At 44.8% G+C, this 20078-nt stretch overlaps 1 protein-coding gene across 4 annotated transcripts in view; it reads right to left on the bottom strand.

The window, feature by feature from the left end:
• The window catches only part of LOC108889232 (transmembrane protein 65), a 49267-nt gene that overhangs the window by 11407 nt on the left and 17782 nt on the right, over positions 1-20078 (bottom strand). For all 4 annotated transcript variants that reach the window (XR_007814581.1, XR_007814582.1, XM_051075768.1 and 1 more), the window contains exons 4-6: positions 19730-19797; positions 13703-13757; positions 6945-6987 (exon numbers count right to left, since the gene is read on the bottom strand). Coding sequence is in view for 2 of the 4 variants with exons in the window: in XM_051075768.1 (XP_050931725.1) it covers positions 6945-6987; positions 13703-13757; positions 19730-19797 (166 nt within the window). In the remaining 2 variants the exon portion in view is untranslated. The remainder of the gene's footprint in view (positions 1-6944; positions 6988-13702; positions 13758-19729; positions 19798-20078) is intronic.

The raw sequence follows: 20078 nt of genomic DNA, 5'->3' as shown, positions 1-20078 counted from the left end.
TCCTTCCTTCATTGTGACAAATGTGGCACACACTGTGTTGACACTGTGTTTGTTAAGGCTTCAGGCTAATTCTGTAATTATTTCTTATGCGTGTTCACTTTGTTGCAGTATCACATAATAGTTTGATGTTTTTCTGCATTACATGTTATGACCTGCAGAATGGTACTTTCCCACTCAGGGAAAAGTCATCAAAGTTAACGACCAAAGTAATCGATAGCAACGGCAAACAAAATAAATCAGCAAATTAATGTTCCAATCTGCTCCTTGTTGCTGCTGTATTTCATAAACCCAGCAGGATGTCAAAATATCATCTCCAATAACCGAAAGAGAGGGAGAGACATGGAGAGCCTCCAGTGTGAATAAATCAAATTATTCCCAGCACTCTTTAGCATTTTACATGATGACAGAATAAAGACAGATTGCAGAGGATGGACAGATAGAACAGTGTTCACTGAGTAACACAGTAACATTTGAAACTCATCAATCATCCAAAGATTTTTTTCTCATTTCAATTCTGAAGATTTCTGTGTTAAATCGTGTGAATAAAATCACTTATTCTACATTTGAATGTAGAGACACTTCTGTTGCCTCCGTCTATAAAGGTTGTGAGCAAGATAACAATAAGATAAAAACAGTATTACTCCTGGCCATAATCATAGTGAAATTTGCCACTATAATAACAAGAATTAAATCATTATGTTTTTTGCAAAATCAGAATGCTGCAGCAACTAAAAAGGATTCAGAACATAAGGGGGCACACATACTGTAGCCTGTAGACTAAAAATGTGTCACATTTAAAAACCCGTTAACATATAAGTATACACACACACACACACATATATATATGAACATATATGAAAACAACGACAAACAGTAACAGCATTCTAACCAAAATAATAACTGAAAGTTATGATTTAATACAGAGAGCTGCTGTTCTTTACTGGCACATGTCACATCGTGTGTCCACTCTGACACTGCTGAAAAACATAAATATAGTGCATGTCTTGTAATTCCAGTGTGAGAAAAAAAATTCAAGTCAATATACAGACCCAGGCCTGGTTCAGTCACCGGCACTAATGGATCCTCAGTTCACTGCGCACACAAATAAGCTGCAGCTGGAGCTGTCGAGTCAGGGGAGTGATAAGTGGCAAGTAGCATATTTTTAAAGAAAGATAAGGAGACAAGGAGAGGAGGCCAGGGTGTGTGTGGCGAGAGGTGTGTGTGTGTCTGTGTGTGTATCACAGACTTTCATCATAGTAGAGCAGAAATAGCAGAAATAGAAACTTTCTGATAAATGAATTGCTTATAATCAGGACAGACAATCTTGTTAAACGCTGTGATGGCAACAGGGGGCAGAATTGAGTCTCTAGTGTCACAGCCAGGGAAATATACTGCATGTGTTCCATTTTCTATTCTGCTTGTAAAGTGCCTGCTGTGTTCATACAAAGCTTCTCATTTGTCCATTACCTGTCACTCAATAACGCAGACGCTCCCACCTTTAAGTCAAATTCAGCCCAAATATTTCACACACTTGCAACAGCAGAAAGCAAAAGAAATCAGATTTGCTTCAGAAAATAAAATATAGCAGTGTTTAAAAAAAGAGAAAAATGATGAAATTTACCAAAAGTATCATTTAAGGCCTGGTATCATGTTCTGTTTCTAGAACAACAGCTCTGTTGGCATTACCAAAGCATTCCCTAAAGCATGGACAATAACAAGCTGTGCTCTGCTGTGTTGGGAGTCAGCTGCTCTCATATTAGCGGGTGATATCTGGGAAACAGTTTGATGCAGGGAGCAGTGGTTCCTTTGGCAGGGATGTGCATCAAAGTCAGCACAGAGGATTTCAAAGTGGGTAGTTGATTGGTGGAGTGCCATTAGAGAGATCATCCTTCAACATGACAAACTTAGATTAAGCCAGAATTTGAACAAGCATCCGTCCTATTGAGATACCCTCAAGCTAAACACTGACTTTACTCTGGTCTGTAACAGATACTGACTATAAACCTGTATTAGAGGAAGATGAGCAAAATTAGATTTTCCCTGAGGGGATCAATGAAGTATCACACTATATGTTAATCCTGACAAAAAAGAAATGTAACTATTAATCATCCATTCCTTCATTGCCTTTATACACTTTTTAGAATAGAACGATCATGGGATATTCTACAATTTATCCCAGGATGCAAATGGTGTAAGGCAGAGATGTCACACACGAAGAAGAGGCTGGGAATCAAATTTGGGTCCCCACTTTTTCTTCCCTGGAGCCCAATAATGCATCTCCTCTATGTTTCCATCCCGTTCTTCTCTAACTGCGCCTAATGCATTAATGCTTTTCAGGCCCTCTTGTCTGCCCCAGAAAGCCACTGATGCATTGTGTCCATAAGAAACAAAAAATAGCAGTTTGAGACCAAGCTGGGCAGGAGCATCAGTAACGTCTGCTCTGAACGGTCAGAGTGACTCATGAGAGAAATTCTGGACATCAGCAAGATTCAGCTGGTTTGCTAAACACACACATGCATGCAGGAAAATCTTACAAATTCACCCAAGCATGAACCCACACACATGAAAAACACATACAGTAATTGCACAGATTTCTCACCACAGGCACCAACACACACACAAAACAAACACACACACACACATATGGGAAATTCTATACAAGAGCAGAGAGACAGAGCAGCAGAGCTCTGTCAGTGTCTCTTAAATGAAGAAAACAGACATTGAGTGGGAGGATTTACAGAGTAATCACTACAATATCGACCCAAAAAAGACTCTAGAGGTAGAGGAACATGCTGTGGTGACAGCTACATTTATTTGTGTTGTTCAATTACACGACTGAAGAAGCACGCTTTTGTAGACAGGCAGATGTCTTCAACTTTCACTGGGAATTCTGGTGGATCAGCAGGTTCACAGTCACATAAACTGAGGTTTGAGTCTGTTTTACAGCTTCATCATTTTTCATGTCATTTTCAGTTTGCCCTGCTCTCACCTCTGTGTTTCCACTGTCTCTCCATCAACTGTAGAAATACAGTTTGAATTTATATTTGATTTAATAAAGAAAATATGGATGATTTATAGTATAGCCCTATCCTCAGACTACAGATTTATGGAATTAGGAGAAACAAATTAGTTGTAGTGAGTTTGTAAAAGTGTTGGTTTATATCCGTAGAAAGAGAAAACAGGTTTTATAAAGGTTTATACAGGTTTAAAAAAAAAGGTTTTATGGTGAAGGCCACCTACTGAAAGAGTAGAAGAGGTATACTTGCATGTCAACCAAACAACTCAAATGGTATAGTAGATATTTCTGAAAAGCATCTTTCTCCACCCTAACCAGGGAGATCTAAAGTTACAAAACTTTTTTGAGGCTGTCCAGCAAATGGAATCTAAAGGAAGCCAAGGTTCATACGCATATTAGCAGTATTTTAATCAATCCCTTGAGCTTTTATGTCATGATGCGGCAGCTGGGGCCACATCGGGGTGGGTTCAGGGATTATTTTCTGTTTTTGTGTTCTTTTCTCATTTGCTGCAGGCTGGGAGGCGGAGCCGGAGGTTGAGTTCTCTGTGTAGCGACGACCAGGCACACCTGCGCAGCCTTCCACACCTGTCTCCACTTTCCCCTCATCACTCTCCCTATTTAACCTGCCCTCTGTTTTCCCTTCCTTGCCAGTTCTTCATAGCAGTGCACCCCTTAACCTGCCAGAAGTTTCAGGCTGTCTTACTCCTCCAGCTGCTTCCCCGTTCCTCGTCCCTAGCGTGTTTCCACACCGCTGTGCCTCCCTTGCGTCCCTGGCTGTTTCCTCGCCCTGTCTCTCCTGTGTGCTCTCCCTGTGCTCCAGGTCGCTCACGTGGTCTCTCCTGTGGCGTTCCTCTAGCTCCCCCTGGTCCCTGCCTGGTCGTCCGGGCTCTCGAGCTCCAGCCCGTCCTCCCGGCCTCCCTCATCTGCCTTCTACCTGCACCATTCCCCGGACCCCGCTCCGGTTACGGACCCAGACCCTGCCAGACCCACCGCTCTTTTGGCGGCCTCTTTGTGTTCTTCCCCAGCCCTTTTGGCCCTTTGTTTTCTTTGGACAATAAAACGCCCTGGTGTATCCGCATCCTTGAGTCCTCCCTTTTTCAGCGCTAAGCACTTCATAACATTTTATCTTGGCTCATTTAGGCAGTTCCAACTACATGAGCCAAGTTTTAACTACACATCACTACATCCAGACCACCTGAGGGGGATATTGATCTTATTCCAAGTGAACAGCAGAGCTGTTTGTAGTAATCTAAGCCAATTATAGGAACAACATAAAAAATATGCTAATTTATGGGTAGGAGAACAGGTATTTCATGTTAACAAGTCATTTCAGGTCATTTCTTGTAGACAGTCTGCAACAGTTTTATTCATTTATTTATCATTGATGTAATTTTGTTTCAGCAAAAAGGCCAAGAAGTAAGTGGTGCCACCTATTTTGGAGTGTTGTTCAGATGAAGCTGTTTAAAGACGTTACTCTGGGCTTTGGGAAATTATGATTTGATTTAAGTTTTTCACCATTTTCTGACATTTTATCAGTTGAGAAGGCAGAAAATTATAGTTAGTTGCAACCTTAGTACACAGTCAGTGTAATAGTAATAAGTCAATCATGCAAAACTTCAAGGCGCAGAATTAGATTTGTTTTTTTACTCTGACATGCCTCCAACTGTCTCTAAGATGGTGGAATAAAAGCTACTTTAAAGCATATTAACTTGCAACTGACAGTGTGGATCTAAGCCAACTAAATTCCTATACAGTTTGCAGTTAAGAGGTATCTGGGGCCTCCTCATCTGTCAGCTTCTGATCAAACTTTACCAACAATCTCAGCAAGAAGTCTACTGAGCTTCTTTCTCAACACATGACTCACCCCCTCAACTGCCACGCAAGTGCCACTGATTCCCAGAGTTATCCAAAGCACAGGGTTTATATGTTTACACGCAAGCCTTTTGTCTTTGCAATGAACAGAAGCTGTGATGCAAATGTTGCAGTGAAGGATGCCTGCAGACTCCTGTGTAGCAGTCAAACAGCCTTCACACTCACTGCTGTAAATCTATCAAAAAAACAAAAAAAGTTCTCCCTTGTCTGCTGTAATCCAGTCTCACCTTGACAAACTGGCCACAGGGGCTCTACTTTCCGATTATGATTGAGTAGGAAATTCAGACGCACGCACAGAAGCAGAATTGAGTGTGTCTAGTGAGAGCGTTTACAGAGACCACAATAACTTAGTAGATCAATCACACTGAAACGGTGTGAACAGCAGAGTCTCTATGGTATCTGTCTATTTACTGACTCTCTCTGTATTTAAACAAGAGCAATAATCTGTTACCTTACTAACGATCACTGAAATACAACCAATAGATTGTTGATGGTACATGGTTGAAGGCTCTTTCTAGTACTCTAAGTATTATGGTTGGTTTAGTCTTAGAAGCAGGTTAAGAAGCTGATTACGGTCCCTGTGGCCACTGGGAGGCTCTGAAGTGGATAATAGTTATGATCAGCTGGTTGAACCTTAGGAGGCAGGGAATCATGTAGAGGATCAAAGACACATCACTGTGGCAGAGAAAATAATCAACTTCCAGTTTTCATGGAACCTGTTATGCTTTTATTGATGAAACCTGGGCACATGCTGTACACAACTGTGATGGGCTGCTGGGATCAGACCTAGTAGCTGTTGTTTTGAATCACTTTTGATTCTTTTTATGGCATAATTTTGGAGGAACAAACATGGTTTTGTTTTACTTTATTTCTGTCAGTGGAAACAAAATAAAAAATGAAGAAAGCCAGAGGAGGAAAACAGAGATCAAAACAATGCTTGAATCCTGGCTAAATAATTAAGTACTTTTAGCGAGGTTGGATATTTATTTATTTTTTTTACATCTTGTGAAATTGGGATTTTATTATGTCAGTAATAAGAGAGATATAAGAGAGCATAATATTGGTACTGGAAAAAGGATAATGGATACCTATGTCCACACTTATGCAAAATATACCTCTATAGTACAAAAACCCTTAGATGACATGTTTATCAGCCGTGGGAGTGGCTTACAGACCACCAGTAAATAATATTGCATAAAACCCTCCCAAACTCAGCACAACAAAATCCCATATAATGCCAGTCTGATTAAGTAAATTAGGAAACCAGAAAAATTGTATATAAATCATTTCTTAAGTGATTTAACATTTAAATTATTTGTAAAACTATCTTTTATGATAGCTTTCAAATGAATCGAGCTTAAGTAAGTGTTTGTATTTTTAATAATCAAGGAATAACGCCAACAGATGCAAAATTAGGTGGGATGGACAACATGATGATTATCTCCTACATTTATTAATGACTACTTTAACATTAATATTTTTTTTTCTCTCTACAGCTGTAAAACAACCTGATCAGCTCAGAAATGGTTGGCTAAAGCAGGCTGCACTCTCTTTCCTCATTTATACACACCTCGTTCAGACTGTCTCGATTTAATCAAGCCACACTGATAAGTTTAAATTATTAGGCTTTTCTTATTCAAGGAAATATCCCTTTATGCTTTGTGCATCCACAGTCTTCTTTCCTCTGGGAGACAAACCTCTGGTGGCTGTATTTCATTTTCTCCCTTGCTGCTAAAGCTTATCTTCCTCTGAGCTAAATTCAATAATTACCTTTTTATACTAAACAATTTAATGATGTAGCCTTTACCAAAGGGAGTAGAGTGTGATGGCAAACCTCTACTTTTTTCATTAAAAAGTCATTAAAATAAGGACTCTTTATATTATTAAAAAAACACTGTATTGCTGTGATATCAGTGTAGTGGTATTAAAGTAAAATAAATAAATTACACTGTCCTCCCACAACCTGCCACGATTCGCAGAAACTTTAAGGGTAATAGCCGCCCGTGTTTGTGTGTAACTATGTGTGTTTCGGTGTGTGTATGTGTGAAATTCTTACCCTAGTCCTGCCAGATCAGACACCAGGTTGCCAAGGGCAGCAGCTGCAGAAAATGTGAGAAGAGACAGAGACATGATTACAAAATGAGTAAGGAAATTGAGGACAGCCAAAAGGTACCAGACACAGAGTGTGTTTGGCTAGAAACTGAATTTTTCATCATGTGAAAGAAAAAAAATATGACACACTTTTTTGTCTGCCTTTTACAGGCATGTAGCTGGATTCATCTGCCAGCAGATACTGTGGCATCCTTCACATCGACAGGTTGCGAAGTTTAGTTCCTTCAGTAACAGTACATGTAGGGTATACCTGAAGAGATCTAAGTTTCACAACTATAGTGGATGACAAAGAGGTAAAGGACCGTCTGACACAAAATTGGATAATAGGGCTAATTATCTGTGTCTACCTTTATGATACAGTATGTCAGCAATACCTGGAGAGTGGGATCAAGTGTTCTGGCAGATGTAATTTATTCTGAGCATCATGACATTAGGACAAAAGATGTACCGAATCAGCTACACAAGATGTGCAAATACTGGAAGACAGTGTGGGTGTAGTGCAGTTACAGCATCAGAAATACTGAGTCCTTTTTGGACTATATAGCCATGGTTTATTAAAGCATGTATCTACAACTGCAGGTGAGGTGTTGGCCACGAGCTGGAGAGAGACAAGCACTTCAATTATCTTCACATGCCCTCCTCTACTTCCCTTTGGTACTTGATGATATTACTCCATATGTCTCCTGAGTGGCTACTTGCATTGCAGAGGACAGGTGGAAGAGGCAAGAAGCAGCACATTTGAACCAGTAATGACAATATTTAGCCTATAAATATTATAAAGCCTAATAATCATCTCTGAATATAAAAACACTTTTCTTTTACAATAACCATACACTGCTTATTTTTACCATGTTGGTTTTTGCACAGGATATGATGGACAACTACAGTTCATACTGGGCTCCTTAATGAGGCAGATGCACCACTGAAGCCCATATCGCTGCTCCCTGAGCCTAATAACTTCACATGAATACGTAATGTGAGCAGCAGAGCAGCACTTCACAAAGTGCTCAAGGAGGAGAGGATGAAGGTATGTCAGGACCAAAGAACAGACCTAAGTGTCCTCTCTGAACAGTTGTGGAGAGTAGAGGACTGGGAATCTGCTTGTTGTGTTCCTTGTATGTTACTGTAGTAGCCACTGCGTAAAGAGAGAAAAAAGTCTGTGCTTTGCTCGTATTCCCTCTGTTGTCCATGACCCTGAGTTCAGAGTATTGCTGCAGTGGCACAGAAACCCTCAGGGGAGTTGAAACAAAGCAGCAGTGCCATCTTCAGTGCTTCAGTCTGATCTGTAGCAACAAGGTTTAAAATAGCAAATGATGTACCCAAACAAACATTCACTGGGTGCAGTTACTTTCTGTTAGCTGACACTTTGCAGTCACACATCTGAAAGTATCCACAGGACCTGCGCTCACATTAATCAGCACAGAGGAATTCAGGTAAGATTGAAAACAGTCACAGTCTAATTAGGGAAATCAGTGTGTGTGGTGCAGTCTGGGAAAGTGTTGTTTACTGTGCCTCAGCAGGTCTATGACCCTGACCTCGCTGAGGAGAGACTCGCCTGCCCTCTGCAACAAAGCATCAATGTTAATAGGTTGTGGGTAAGTTGTATTTGGCTCTAATCAAAGATGTTAGCTTGTTGCACCATGAGAAACTCTTCGGATGACTTTATCACGACTTCAGAGTGGAAAGAGAGAGGCATGGCAACAAGTTTCTACTTCTTGGCAAATCAGTTGGTGCCAAAACACACACAGTACATTTGTGCTAAATGAGGTGATCCTCCTGGTATTTTCAACAGAAAAGTTTGCACTTGGCAGGATCCTAGTCTGACTGAATGAAATGATCTCCATGAGGAGAAGAGAATTGATTGATTATGTGATAACATGGCTACAGTGCATTAAGTACATTTTCCTTCTGTTTTTTCTGAATGGTGGGTTAAAAAAAACTTGAGCTGTGCTTTAGACAGAGAACACTTGTAGGAGATTTGGTTCTCTCTTTGCATACAGTTACATAAGTTAGTTTTACACATCTCTGCAACTGACCTACTTAGTTTCTAGAGTTAGGTTAGTTAGAGTTATGTTATCAAAACAGAAATGACGATGTAGTGATAAAATATCCTGCAGTTGTTCTATCACATCTCTGTACAAGCCCCTGAGGAGGCAGATGTAATGGAGATCCCATCAGGCTTGATTATGTGGTTGAGATGCTCAAATGTAATTACAAGCCAAGGTCAGTGGTCTGCCTTTAACTCACTGCTCTCTGCATCTCACTGTGCATCAGATTCAGTTCACATCCACAGGCTGGCAAAAGGTGGAATCAGATGGTGCAATCATGTCAGACCCTACCCTGTATTAGCACTGCGTTCCTAATAAAGTGCTTGGTGAATGTACAATATTACAATATAATATGTTTTTATTTAAACTTTGTTTTGTCTTTTTCATTTTTTTTTTTTTTTTTGCAACTTTGTCAGAAAAGTATAATTCTGGCCCTGGATTCAAAAGAAAGACAATGATAATTATGATCATAATTCATAAACTATACTTGCAAATGCAAACTCATCAGTGCTTACCCCATCATTTTTTAAAATCTATTTTTATTACATTTTCTATAACCAAAAGGAGTTTTCAGTCGGCCTCACAGATTCAGATCAGCAACAGGTGCCCAGCACAAGCTGTCTAAGGAGACAAGGAAGAACTCCCCATGAACCCTGAGGCGACTCAAAGAGAGATCCTCTCTCCTCAGAGGACATTTTGGCCTCGCCTCCTTTGTGTGTAATCAAGTCTGAATCCTCAAACAGCCCTTCTGAAAATGCTGTTTGGAGGTTAAGAATGCTTCAACTGATTAATCCTCATGAGCATACATATATAAATGTGTGTGTGTGTGTGCTCTTTTTCCTGCAGAGTCTTCATTAGGTCCTCAGTGGTCTGAAGGAGGGATGACTTGATACAATGACTCTCAAACTGCTCGTCAACCTTCTTCAGAGCAGCCACAAGGTTGTTATTGTCGGTTTTTTGCTGGTCAAGTTGAGGTACATAGAGAGTCACTCTTTAGCTTATTTTTCTGACCCAGTTGTGCCAGACAGGAGGCTCTGAATTTCACCATCTCCTCCTCGAGAGGAGGTTTTCTCCGGCTGCAAGAGGAGGTGCTCACTCTACAGTAAATTTTCTCCCTTTTTGAGGGCAGCTTTGATCTTGCTGGTCTCCGCTCCGTGCTCCTCCAACTGAGCTCAGTGGGAAGCCTGGGATCTTGCCACAGTCTTCTTAGTATTCTTGTCCTTTTTCAAAAGACTTGCCTTCATCTCACAGTCTCCTCTGGAGCTTCTCAGTTTGAGCCCTCTCAAATACGAGATCTTTCTTAAGTTCTTCTTCTGCCTTTGACTGAGCCTCTGCAGTGTCTCTCTCAAACAGCTACACCTTCAGGCAATGAGCAGTCGTCTCCATGTTGTTTTCAGCCACTGCATACAGCTGCTTTTCAACACAGAGCTCCAGCTTCATTGACTCCCATTTCATTTTGAAGGGCCTCTTTATCTCTCATCCAAGCAGGGCTTTCACAAAACTTCACAGTCGACAACTGCCTTGGGTCCTCAGCCATACACCCACCAAGTTTGAAGTCAATTGGATGAGCGAGAAGATTATAGGACAGACAGACGGACAGACCAAGATTTCTCCATTTAATACTAGGATTCTGTTTATCTTACTTGATGATGTCTAAGATGAATGACAATTACTGATATGATCTGCATCGAAGTCACCATTAATATACCCAGAATATGAAAATATTGAAAGACTATTTTGTAAGGTTGTTGCTGTTGTACTGCTGCTGTATTTTTTGGTGGTGGTTAAAAAACTCAGTGGGTAATATGGCTGCTAGTTAGATTAAAGGGAGATGAGCTTAGTGGGCAGAGTCTGGGCAAAACTGAAACACTATAAGAAACAGTTCTTATTATTTATTTATTTATTAGTAGGATTTCACTTCTGGATAGAAATAAATTAACATTAGAACAGTTAGCCAAAAAAAAAAAAGAAAGATTTTGATTTCCCTCCCTGTTCTCCTGTTCCTTTACTTGCATTCTTACTTTATGATGGATCTCTCCATCTTTCACAGGAGCTTCCCAAAACTTTCTATTCCCGAAGCTAATACTATCTGCATGTGTATTTTCCACTGATGACTGCTGGTGGATAAATGGGCCATGAAACAATGTGAGATAGCAAATGTGACACAGTGGGAACTCTTTATTGGTCTCTCTTGCTTTTGTCGGCAAGGCTCACTTACCAACTCTATTTTTTAGGTCATAATGTTCACAGACTGAGAAATGTAAGCATGTGTGTTAGCAACACCTATCTATACTTGCAGTTTTTTTCAAAGCGCAAAAATAACACATTTACACGTACACAAAACTGAGCACAAGCACAAACAGGTTTTGCTCAAAGTTGTGTGTGCATCTACTGTATGTGTACCAAGTGTGTTTGTATGTGAAGGTTTGTACTGTAGGAAGGCTTCAGGTCGGGCAGGTAAGTGTGGAAATTGCTCAAGGATCAAAAGATTAGAGGGAAAGTGGTGAGAAAACTTTGCACAGCAGCATCTATACAGAATGGTGTTATATTAAACTTTGAAAAGTTAGGAGATCTTTATGAAAACACATTATTGCAATATAATGATGAGAATCTAATGTAAGTGTGCCAAGTTATCAAGGTTGGGAAGTGCATGGGTCCTTGAAGGCAAGTGTCAGCAGAGTGTGGTGATTTTGTGTGTTAATAACTTGAGCTGTAATTTTGAATGGATTTAATCCTATTTGGAGATTTTCACATCATTACCTCTGTTTAAATTTTGCAATTAGCCCGACTCAGCAGCAGAGCATTTTCTAATGGGGCAGCCTCCATCTTCTATCGAGCCAGCTGAGACACAGTTGCCTCCTGGAAAATGTGTGATTGGTGGACTTGACTACAGACTTGACACTAGTGCTAAATCACTCTGGACTGGGTTAGATAACTGCAGCCTTCTGATTTGCAGACCCATGAATGTCCCCAATGTGGCAGGAATGAATAACAGTACAATTGCTGTGAAAAATGGAGTCTGAGTGATAGAAACTTGGCTGAGGCTGTGCTTGAGGAAAGAACAAAAGCTCCCCCTGTTTTATCTCTCAGTGTCTGTGTGGTATCATGGGTAGTTTTTTCAAATCACTAATTTAAGTGTATTTCTGGAGCTAGAGCTCACTGTCAAACCTGGATAAAAAAAAATCCAGCCACACAGAGATAACAGGCTTTGCCTGTCAAACTACTGGAGGCCTGTCTAAAATTGAATTCCACATTTTCTGCCTGAGTTTGCAATGTGATAACCCTCTTGTCTATAAATCCCACCAGGCCTGAAATTGTTCATTTGGCTTAATCAAAATTGCTATCTCTCCAAAAATCCCAGATTGAAAAACTGGTTTGAATTGGAAATCTGCATGAGCAGGATCAAGTCAGAAGCATGTTTGACACACATTAAGCACTTCAAAGTGAAGATTAAAATACCTTCTCTCTAAAGTTTACCCATCATAGATCCATTTCTCCTTGCTCTAGTCTGCAATGGTCAAGTTATTTCAAAAAGTGCCAGGCTTCTACCTCCTCTGCTGTTACAGCATCAGCTTTGACTCATCTAACTCTTTTAGACAGATCAGTTTACTGACTCTGTTTGATGTTTAAAAGCTTAAGCTACAACCACCAGCAGCAACAACAGAATCACAAGGGGAAAGGTAAAAGTTAGGCAGAGTACAATTGGGAACACCAGCTGCCCTTAAGCCAGTCTTTTGTGTGGACATGATTGACAATGAAGAAAGTTGGGATTTTGATACAAACATTCAGCATTTGTTCATAATGGTCAAATGCTATTAAATATGTAAATGGCAACAGTCTTAATACTTCATCATGATTAGCTGAGACTACCATCAGTGCAGTCCTCTTCTCCTGTCCACATTCACACTCAGTCTAATAACATAATAACCTTAGCGTCTCTACCAGATACACTGAATAGGAACAGGTGATGACATTAAAATGCAAATGTGCCTCTCTGAGCTAAGTGGATATTACTACACCCATTCAATCTGCTGGTGAACAGCATTAACATATTTATGAAATTATCATTATCTAGGTCAGACGTTCTGTGCTTTATTTTGCTGTTATCTCTCTTTCTTTTTGTTTGTTAGTTTATCATCAGAGCTTCATTATGAGATGGTCTCAACATTGAAATTTAGTTTTTCTTAAAAGAGTTGGAATGTAAATGGTGCAACGCTTGGAGTCTGGCCAGGCAAAATGTATTTCTAAACCTATACTAAGTCTTTGAGGTAACACTGTTAAATATAGATTTGATATATTTGAGTTTTCTCAAACCTGGCTGCAATCTCAGCTAACAAATGATGAACTTGGTTTGACTTATGTGTATGAAAATATATGACAAAAATGAAAAATCAAATTGAGAAAAAAAATTGGGAAACGATGAAAACATATGTCATGGCAGACAAATGTAACCCATTTATTAAGCATGAGGTGAATTTACCCAATTTGCTTTACAGCAAGCAAAATGGATGTCTCCCTTGCGTTGTCAGGGCAGGTATTACTACTGGGTAACAAAACCCTCAGTCAAATTTATACATTTTGAAAAACCTATGGTAAGGATGGTAAGCAAAATGAAAACCAGGGTTATGGGTATCAATAAGAAAAACTGTCTTACCTGCCATAGTTGAAATGCCGAGGATAACGCCGATGGATAACTCAATCTGTGTGCCCTAGGAAATAACACAAACACACAAGCACACAGATTACAGAAATTTGTTTGTAAAGACAGGAAAGCTCAGTGCTGAGGCTCACTTTGCAACATCTGTGCAGCACAATCTGGACTCCATATTTATGGTCCATAATGTCAGTTTATAAGTACTGAGATATTTTAACAATCAACAAGATCTCTTTCCTCTTTACTTTCTAACAAATGTCTTATCCTAAACTACATAACAAAGTTTTTGTCATGATGCGGCAGCTGGGGCCGCATCGGGGTGGGTTCAGGGATTATTTTCTGTTTTGTGTTCTTTTCTCGTTTGCTGCAGGCTGGGAGGCGGAGCCGGAGGTTGAGTTCTCGGTGTAACGACGACCAGGCACACCTGCGCAGCCTTCCACACCTGTCTCCACTTTCCCCTCATCACTCTCCCTATTTAACCTGCCCTCTGTTTTCCCTTCCTCGCCAGTTCTTCATTGCAGTTCACCACTGATCATGTCATATGCTCCAGGCTTTTCTAACTCCTCCTGCTGCTCCCCCGTTTCTCGTCCCTAGCGTGTTTCCACGCTGTGCCTCCCTTGGGTCCCTGGCTGTTTCCTCGCCCTGTCTCTCTTGTGTGCTCTCCCTGTGCTCCAGGTCGCTCACGTGGTCTCTCCTGTGTCGTTCCTCCTGTTCCCCTGGTCCCTGCCTGGTCGTCCTGGCTCTCGAGCTCCAGTCCGTCCTCCCGGCTTCCCTCGTCTGCCTTCTACCTGCGCTATTCCCCGGGCCCCGCTCTGGTCACGGACCCGGACCCTGCCAGACCCACCGCTCTTTTGGCGGCCTCTTTGTGTTCTTCCCCAGCCCTTTTGGCTCCTTGTTTTCTTTGGACAATAAACGCCCTGGTGAATCCGCATCTTTGAGTCCTCCCTTTTTCAGCGCCAAGGCGCTTCATAACAAGAACTGGCCACAGAATGGACTCAGCGGACAATCTCACCGGGGTGGACCTGAGAGACTTCATCCGGCAGCAGAGCGCTCGTCTCCGACAGCATGAGCAGGCCCTCTCCCTGCTGCAGGCTGAGAACCAACACCTCCACACGAAGCTCAACGAGCTGTCCGCTGCCGCGGCGGTTCCCTCGGCCGTGGCCACTGCTCCACGCTCCCCTGAACCCCGCCTACCTCACCCCGAGGTCTACGACGGCACCCTGGGGAATTGCCGAGGCTTCCTGCTCCAGTGCCAAAACGTCTTCGCCCTCAAGCCGCTGTGTTATGACACCGAGCACAAAAAGATCAGCTATGTGGTCGGGCTGCTACAGGGACGCGCCCTCGCCTGGGCAGAGGCAGAGGGCTCCCAGAGACCCTGGAGCACTCGTTCCCTCAACGACTTCCTGACTCTGTTCCGAGCAGTGTTCGACTTGCCCGAACGCTGGCAATGTTGCCCAGCGCCTCCTCGCCCTCTCTCAGGGGACCCGGTCGGTGGGACGAACCCGCCCTTCGGGGGATCTTTATCCGGGGACTTGCCGAGCGGCTCAAGGATGAGCTCGCCGCCCGGGACGAACCGCCGACGCTGGACGCTCTCGTATCCCTCGCGGTGCGCCTGGACAACCGCCTTCGGGAGAGGCGGAGGGAGAAGCACGCCACCTCCAGCAGCCGGCCGGCTCCACCGCCCCCCCCCCCCCTCCTCGGCGTCTGCGGTCATCCCCCGACCCCTGTGAGCCCATGCAGCTGGGCAGAGCACGCCTCACCCCGGAGGAGAGAGAGTCACGGGTCAGGGAAGGTCGATGTATTTACTGTGGTGTCCCTGGTCATTTCATGTCTGCCTGCCCGGTCCGCCCAAAAGGGCTCACCCCTAGTGCCGAGGTTAGTGGTGAGCAATACTATTAGCAAGAATAAATCCCGGTTGGTCCTGCCGTTCACTATTATTTTTGCCCAGTCTTCCTTATCTGTCTCTGCTCTTCTAGACTCCGGAGCTGATGGGGAATTTTGTGGAGGCGGCCTGGTGCGCTAAGAATCGCATACCCCCCGAACCCCTGGAAGTTCCCCTAGTCGTCACCGCACTTGATGGTCACCGCATCGCCCACGTCACCCAGTGCACTCCCCCACTAGAAGTTATAGTTTCTGGCAATCACCGCGAACACCTCCGTTTTTTTATCCTCTCCACTTCCTCCACTTCGGTGATCCTGGGGTTCCCTTGGTTCCAGCTCCACAATCCCCACATAGACTGGCGGGGGGGGTCGGGTGCTGGGCTGGAGCGCCATGTGCCACGCTGTCTGTTTACAGTCGGCGCTTCCACCGGCACCTGGCGTGACCGCTCCGGTTCCGGATTCCCCAGACCTCAGCTCTGTGCCCCCCGAGTATCACGACCTCGCACCCGTCTTCTGCAAGCACCGCGCCACGTCACTCCCCCCTCACCGTCCGTACGATTGCTCCATTGACCTCCTTCCGGGCGCGTCATTCCCCTCCAGCAAGCTGTACAGCTTGTCGCGGCCCGAGAAGGAGTCAATGGAGCAGTATATCCGAGTGTCTCTCGCCGCGGGTCTCATCCGGCCCTCTTCTTCCCCTCTGGGGGCCGGGTTCTTCTTCGTGGGGAAGAAGGACGGCTCTCTTCGGCCATGCATAGACTACCGGGGTTTGAACCGCATCACCGTGCGCAATAAGAATCCCCCCGAGAAGGTTAAGGCGGTGGTGGCGTGGCCCCGCCCCTCCACCCGGCGCAAGCTCCAACAGTTCCTGGGCTTCGCTAACCTTTACCGGAGGTTTATCCGGAACTATAGCCAGCTCGCCTCCCCGCTCACCCAGCTCACCTCTCCTGCTAAGCCCTTTCACTGGACTCCCCCGGCCGAGGCGGCGTTCGTAAAACTAAAAACTCTATTTTCTACCGCCCCTATCCTGACCCAACCTGATCCCTCTAGACAGTTAGAGGTAGACGCCTCAGACTCCGGGGTGGGGGCCGTCCTGTCCCAGCGAGCCGAGGAAGACGGCAGACTCCACCCCTGCGCCTTCTTCTCCCGCCGACTGTCCCCGGCAGAGCGGAACTATGATGTGGGGAACAGAGAGCTCTTGGCGGTGAAGCTGGCACTGGAGGAGTGGCGACACTGGCTGGAGGGGGCGGAACAGCCATTCGTAGTGTGGACAGACCACAAAAATCTCTCCTACATCCAGTCCGCCAAGCGGCTCAACTCCCGTCAGGCACGCTGGCAGCTGTTTTTCACCCGTTTTAATTTCACATTGACTTTCAGACCAGGAACCCGCAACGCTAAGCCTGATGCGCTGTCCCGCCAGCACTCTCCAGAAGATACGCCCTCTCCAGCCACCATCGTGTCGCCCTTCCGGGTGCTCGGGGCCGTTACCTGGGAACTCCAGAGCCAAATCCAGGAGGGACTCCGCACGGACCCTGACCCCGGTAACGGTCCCCCTAACCGTGCTTTTGTTCCCCAGGGAGCCCGTTCCGCCGTCCTCCAGTGGGCTCACTCCTCCCGCTGGTCCTGCCACCCCGGACTCTCCCGGACCCTGCATCTCCTTCGGCGGTTCTTCTGGTGGCCCACTATAGAAGAGGATGCCCAGCGTTTCGTGGCAGCTTGCTCGGTCTGTGTTCGGGGAAAGGCCCCACACCGCCCACCTGCTGGACTCCTGCGCCCCCTGCTGTGCAGCGGATCCCTCCTCCTGGTCGGAGCAGCTTCCCTGGCTTGAATACGCCCACAACACCCACACCTCTGCCTCTCGGCCTCTCCCCCTTCGAAGCCTCACTAGGTTACCTGCCCCTACTGTTCCCGGCCCAGGAGGAGGAGATAGCGGTCCCGTCCGTTCAGCATCACCTCTGCCGCTGTCGCCGCACCTGGCGTCGGACTCGCCAGGCGCTCCTCCGGACCACCGAACAGAACCGTCGGACCGCTGATCGCCACCGGACCCTGGCTCCCCAGTACCAGGTTGGACAGTTAATGTGGCTGTCCACCAGGAACCTTCCCCTGCAGTCCACCTCCAGGAAACTAGCTCCCCGGTACATCGGCCCTTTCCGCATCCTGGAGGTGGTCAATCCGGTGGCCCTCAAGCTGGACCTTCCCACCTCCATGAAGGTCCACCCCGTCTTCCATGTGTCCCAGCTCAAGCCCCACGTCGGCGACCCACTGCAACCTCCGGCCCCCGCTCCGCCCCCTCCGCAGATCATCGACGGAGCGCCGGCATATACAATCAACCGCCTCCTCGATGTCCGGCGGAGGGGACGGGGCTTCCAGTACCTGGTGGACTGGGAGGGGTATGGGCCGGAGGAGCGCAGCTGGGTTCCCACCGCTGATATCCTGGATCCGGCATTAATAAGGGACACACATCCGGACAAGCCCGCACCACGGGTGTTGCCCAGCTGATATTGGCGACTGCCGAGGCAGTCGTTAAGGGGGGGGTACTGTCATGATGCGGCAGCTGGGGCCGCATCGGGGTGGGTTCAGGGATTATTTTCTGTTTTGTGTTCTTTTCTCGTTTGCTGCAGGCTGGGAGGCGGAGCCGGAGGTTGAGTTCTCTGTGTAGCGACGACCAGGCACACCTGCGCAGCCTTCCACACCTGTCTCCACTTTCCCCTCATCACTCTCCCTATTTAACCTGCCCTCTGTTTTCCCTTCCTCGCCAGTTCTTCATTGCAGTTCACCACTGATCATGCCATATGGTCCAGGCCCTAGCGTGTTTCCACACCGCTGTGCCTCCCTTGGGTCCCTGGCTGTTTCCTCGCCCTGTCTCTCTTGTGTGCTCTCCCTGTGCTCCAGGTCGCTCACGTGGTCTCTCCTGTGTCGTTCCTCCTGTTCCCCTGGTCCCTGCCTGGTCGTCCTGGCTCTCGAGCTCCAGCCCGTCCTCCCGGCTTCCCTCGTCTGCCTTCTACCTGCGCTATTCCCCGGGCCCCGCTCTGGTCACGGACCCAGACCCTGCCAGACCCACCGCTCTTTTGGCGGCCTCTTTGTGTTCTTCCCCAGCCCTTTTGGCTCCTTGTTTTCTTTGGACAATAAACGCCCTGGTGAATCCGCATCTTTGAGTCCTCCCTTTTTCAGCGCCAAGGCGCTTCATAACAGTTTTTAACTTCAACCCAGTAACATGGTCACTGCTGGCCAACAGAACTCTCATCTAATCAGAGTCTATACTACTGTGCTTCTAACTTCAAAAGCTGCTTTTTAAGATTTTAAGATGACTTTCAGTCCTTCAGTTTATAGTTTCCTGGCTTTGGTGCAGACCTCTTATCCCATACAAAATGGAAAGCAGCCTGGGATCTTCAAGGTGCATTAGTTCCACAGTCTGGACTGAAAGAATAAAGGGAAGACTGTGGGAGACAGTTAGGTCTTACTTTAAAAAATACAGTTTTAATAAATGCACAAACTTGTCACAGACCAGATGAATCCAACCCAAACCTGTGATTGCATATTAGTTTACGTTTTCATTCATTTTCTGAGCCCACCTTAAAAAGAGCAAAACAGCAGTGTGGTCTAAATATTCATACTTTTTATTAGAGTATATTGGTTTTTGGACAAAGCTATGGCATTTCATAATGTTCTATTCAGATTTATTCTCTTTTGTTTGTTTCTCTTGTATATATTCTCTCTTCCTACATCCCTGTAGAAGCCTCATAAGAATTCATCATCTTGTGCTAAAAAATAACCCTGCTGTGCAAGTACACTTTGAAATTAAATGCACTGCTATTAATTTTCTGAGCAACCTCATCCAGTTCCGTTGGGTTTAGATTTCATTATTTGAACCACTTTCCAAAGAAGTAATAAAGAACAACGTATTAGATGTTAAAAGACAAAGAGAAAAGAACACAGAGAAACAGAGATGAGGAGCAGGGACAGGAAATATACAGTAGCACCGAACCAAGGTGATTTATTTTTCTTGTTCTCCCTCGATGTTTCTGTCCAAAGTTTCCTGCAGTATCTCAGGCATATACAACATGTTCTTTCTGTGCAGGTACCTACTGTGGAAATCTCTATACCCACTAAGCTGCAAGAGACCACAGCACTGCATGAAGCCGACACTTACAGCAACAATCATGATGCAGTTGTCCAGGAATCCAAATCCAACGAAAGGGAGTGCGTTGTGCAACAAAACTGTGAAATAACAAACACAAACAATAAATCACTAATAGACAAAATAAACAGAGACTATGCAGATTGTGTATAAACCTAAATTAATAAATAACAAGCCATCAGACACAGTTGAGTCTTGCAGAGCAGAACTGTAGCATAATGAACACAAACACAATTCTGTGCTCAGAGCAAAATTATATCAATGAAGCTGCTGGAGAAATAAATGTTGATTAATACTGAAGATGGAAAATAAGTTATTTATTCATATATATTTTATATTATATTATATGATGCTATAACAG

Source organism: Lates calcarifer, linkage group LG15, assembly GCF_001640805.2.
Source record: "Lates calcarifer isolate ASB-BC8 linkage group LG15, TLL_Latcal_v3, whole genome shotgun sequence".
Lineage (NCBI taxonomy): Eukaryota > Metazoa > Chordata > Actinopteri > Centropomidae > Lates > Lates calcarifer.
Note: the sequence above shows the minus strand (reverse complement) of the source record. Positions and strands in the feature narration are given on the sequence as shown.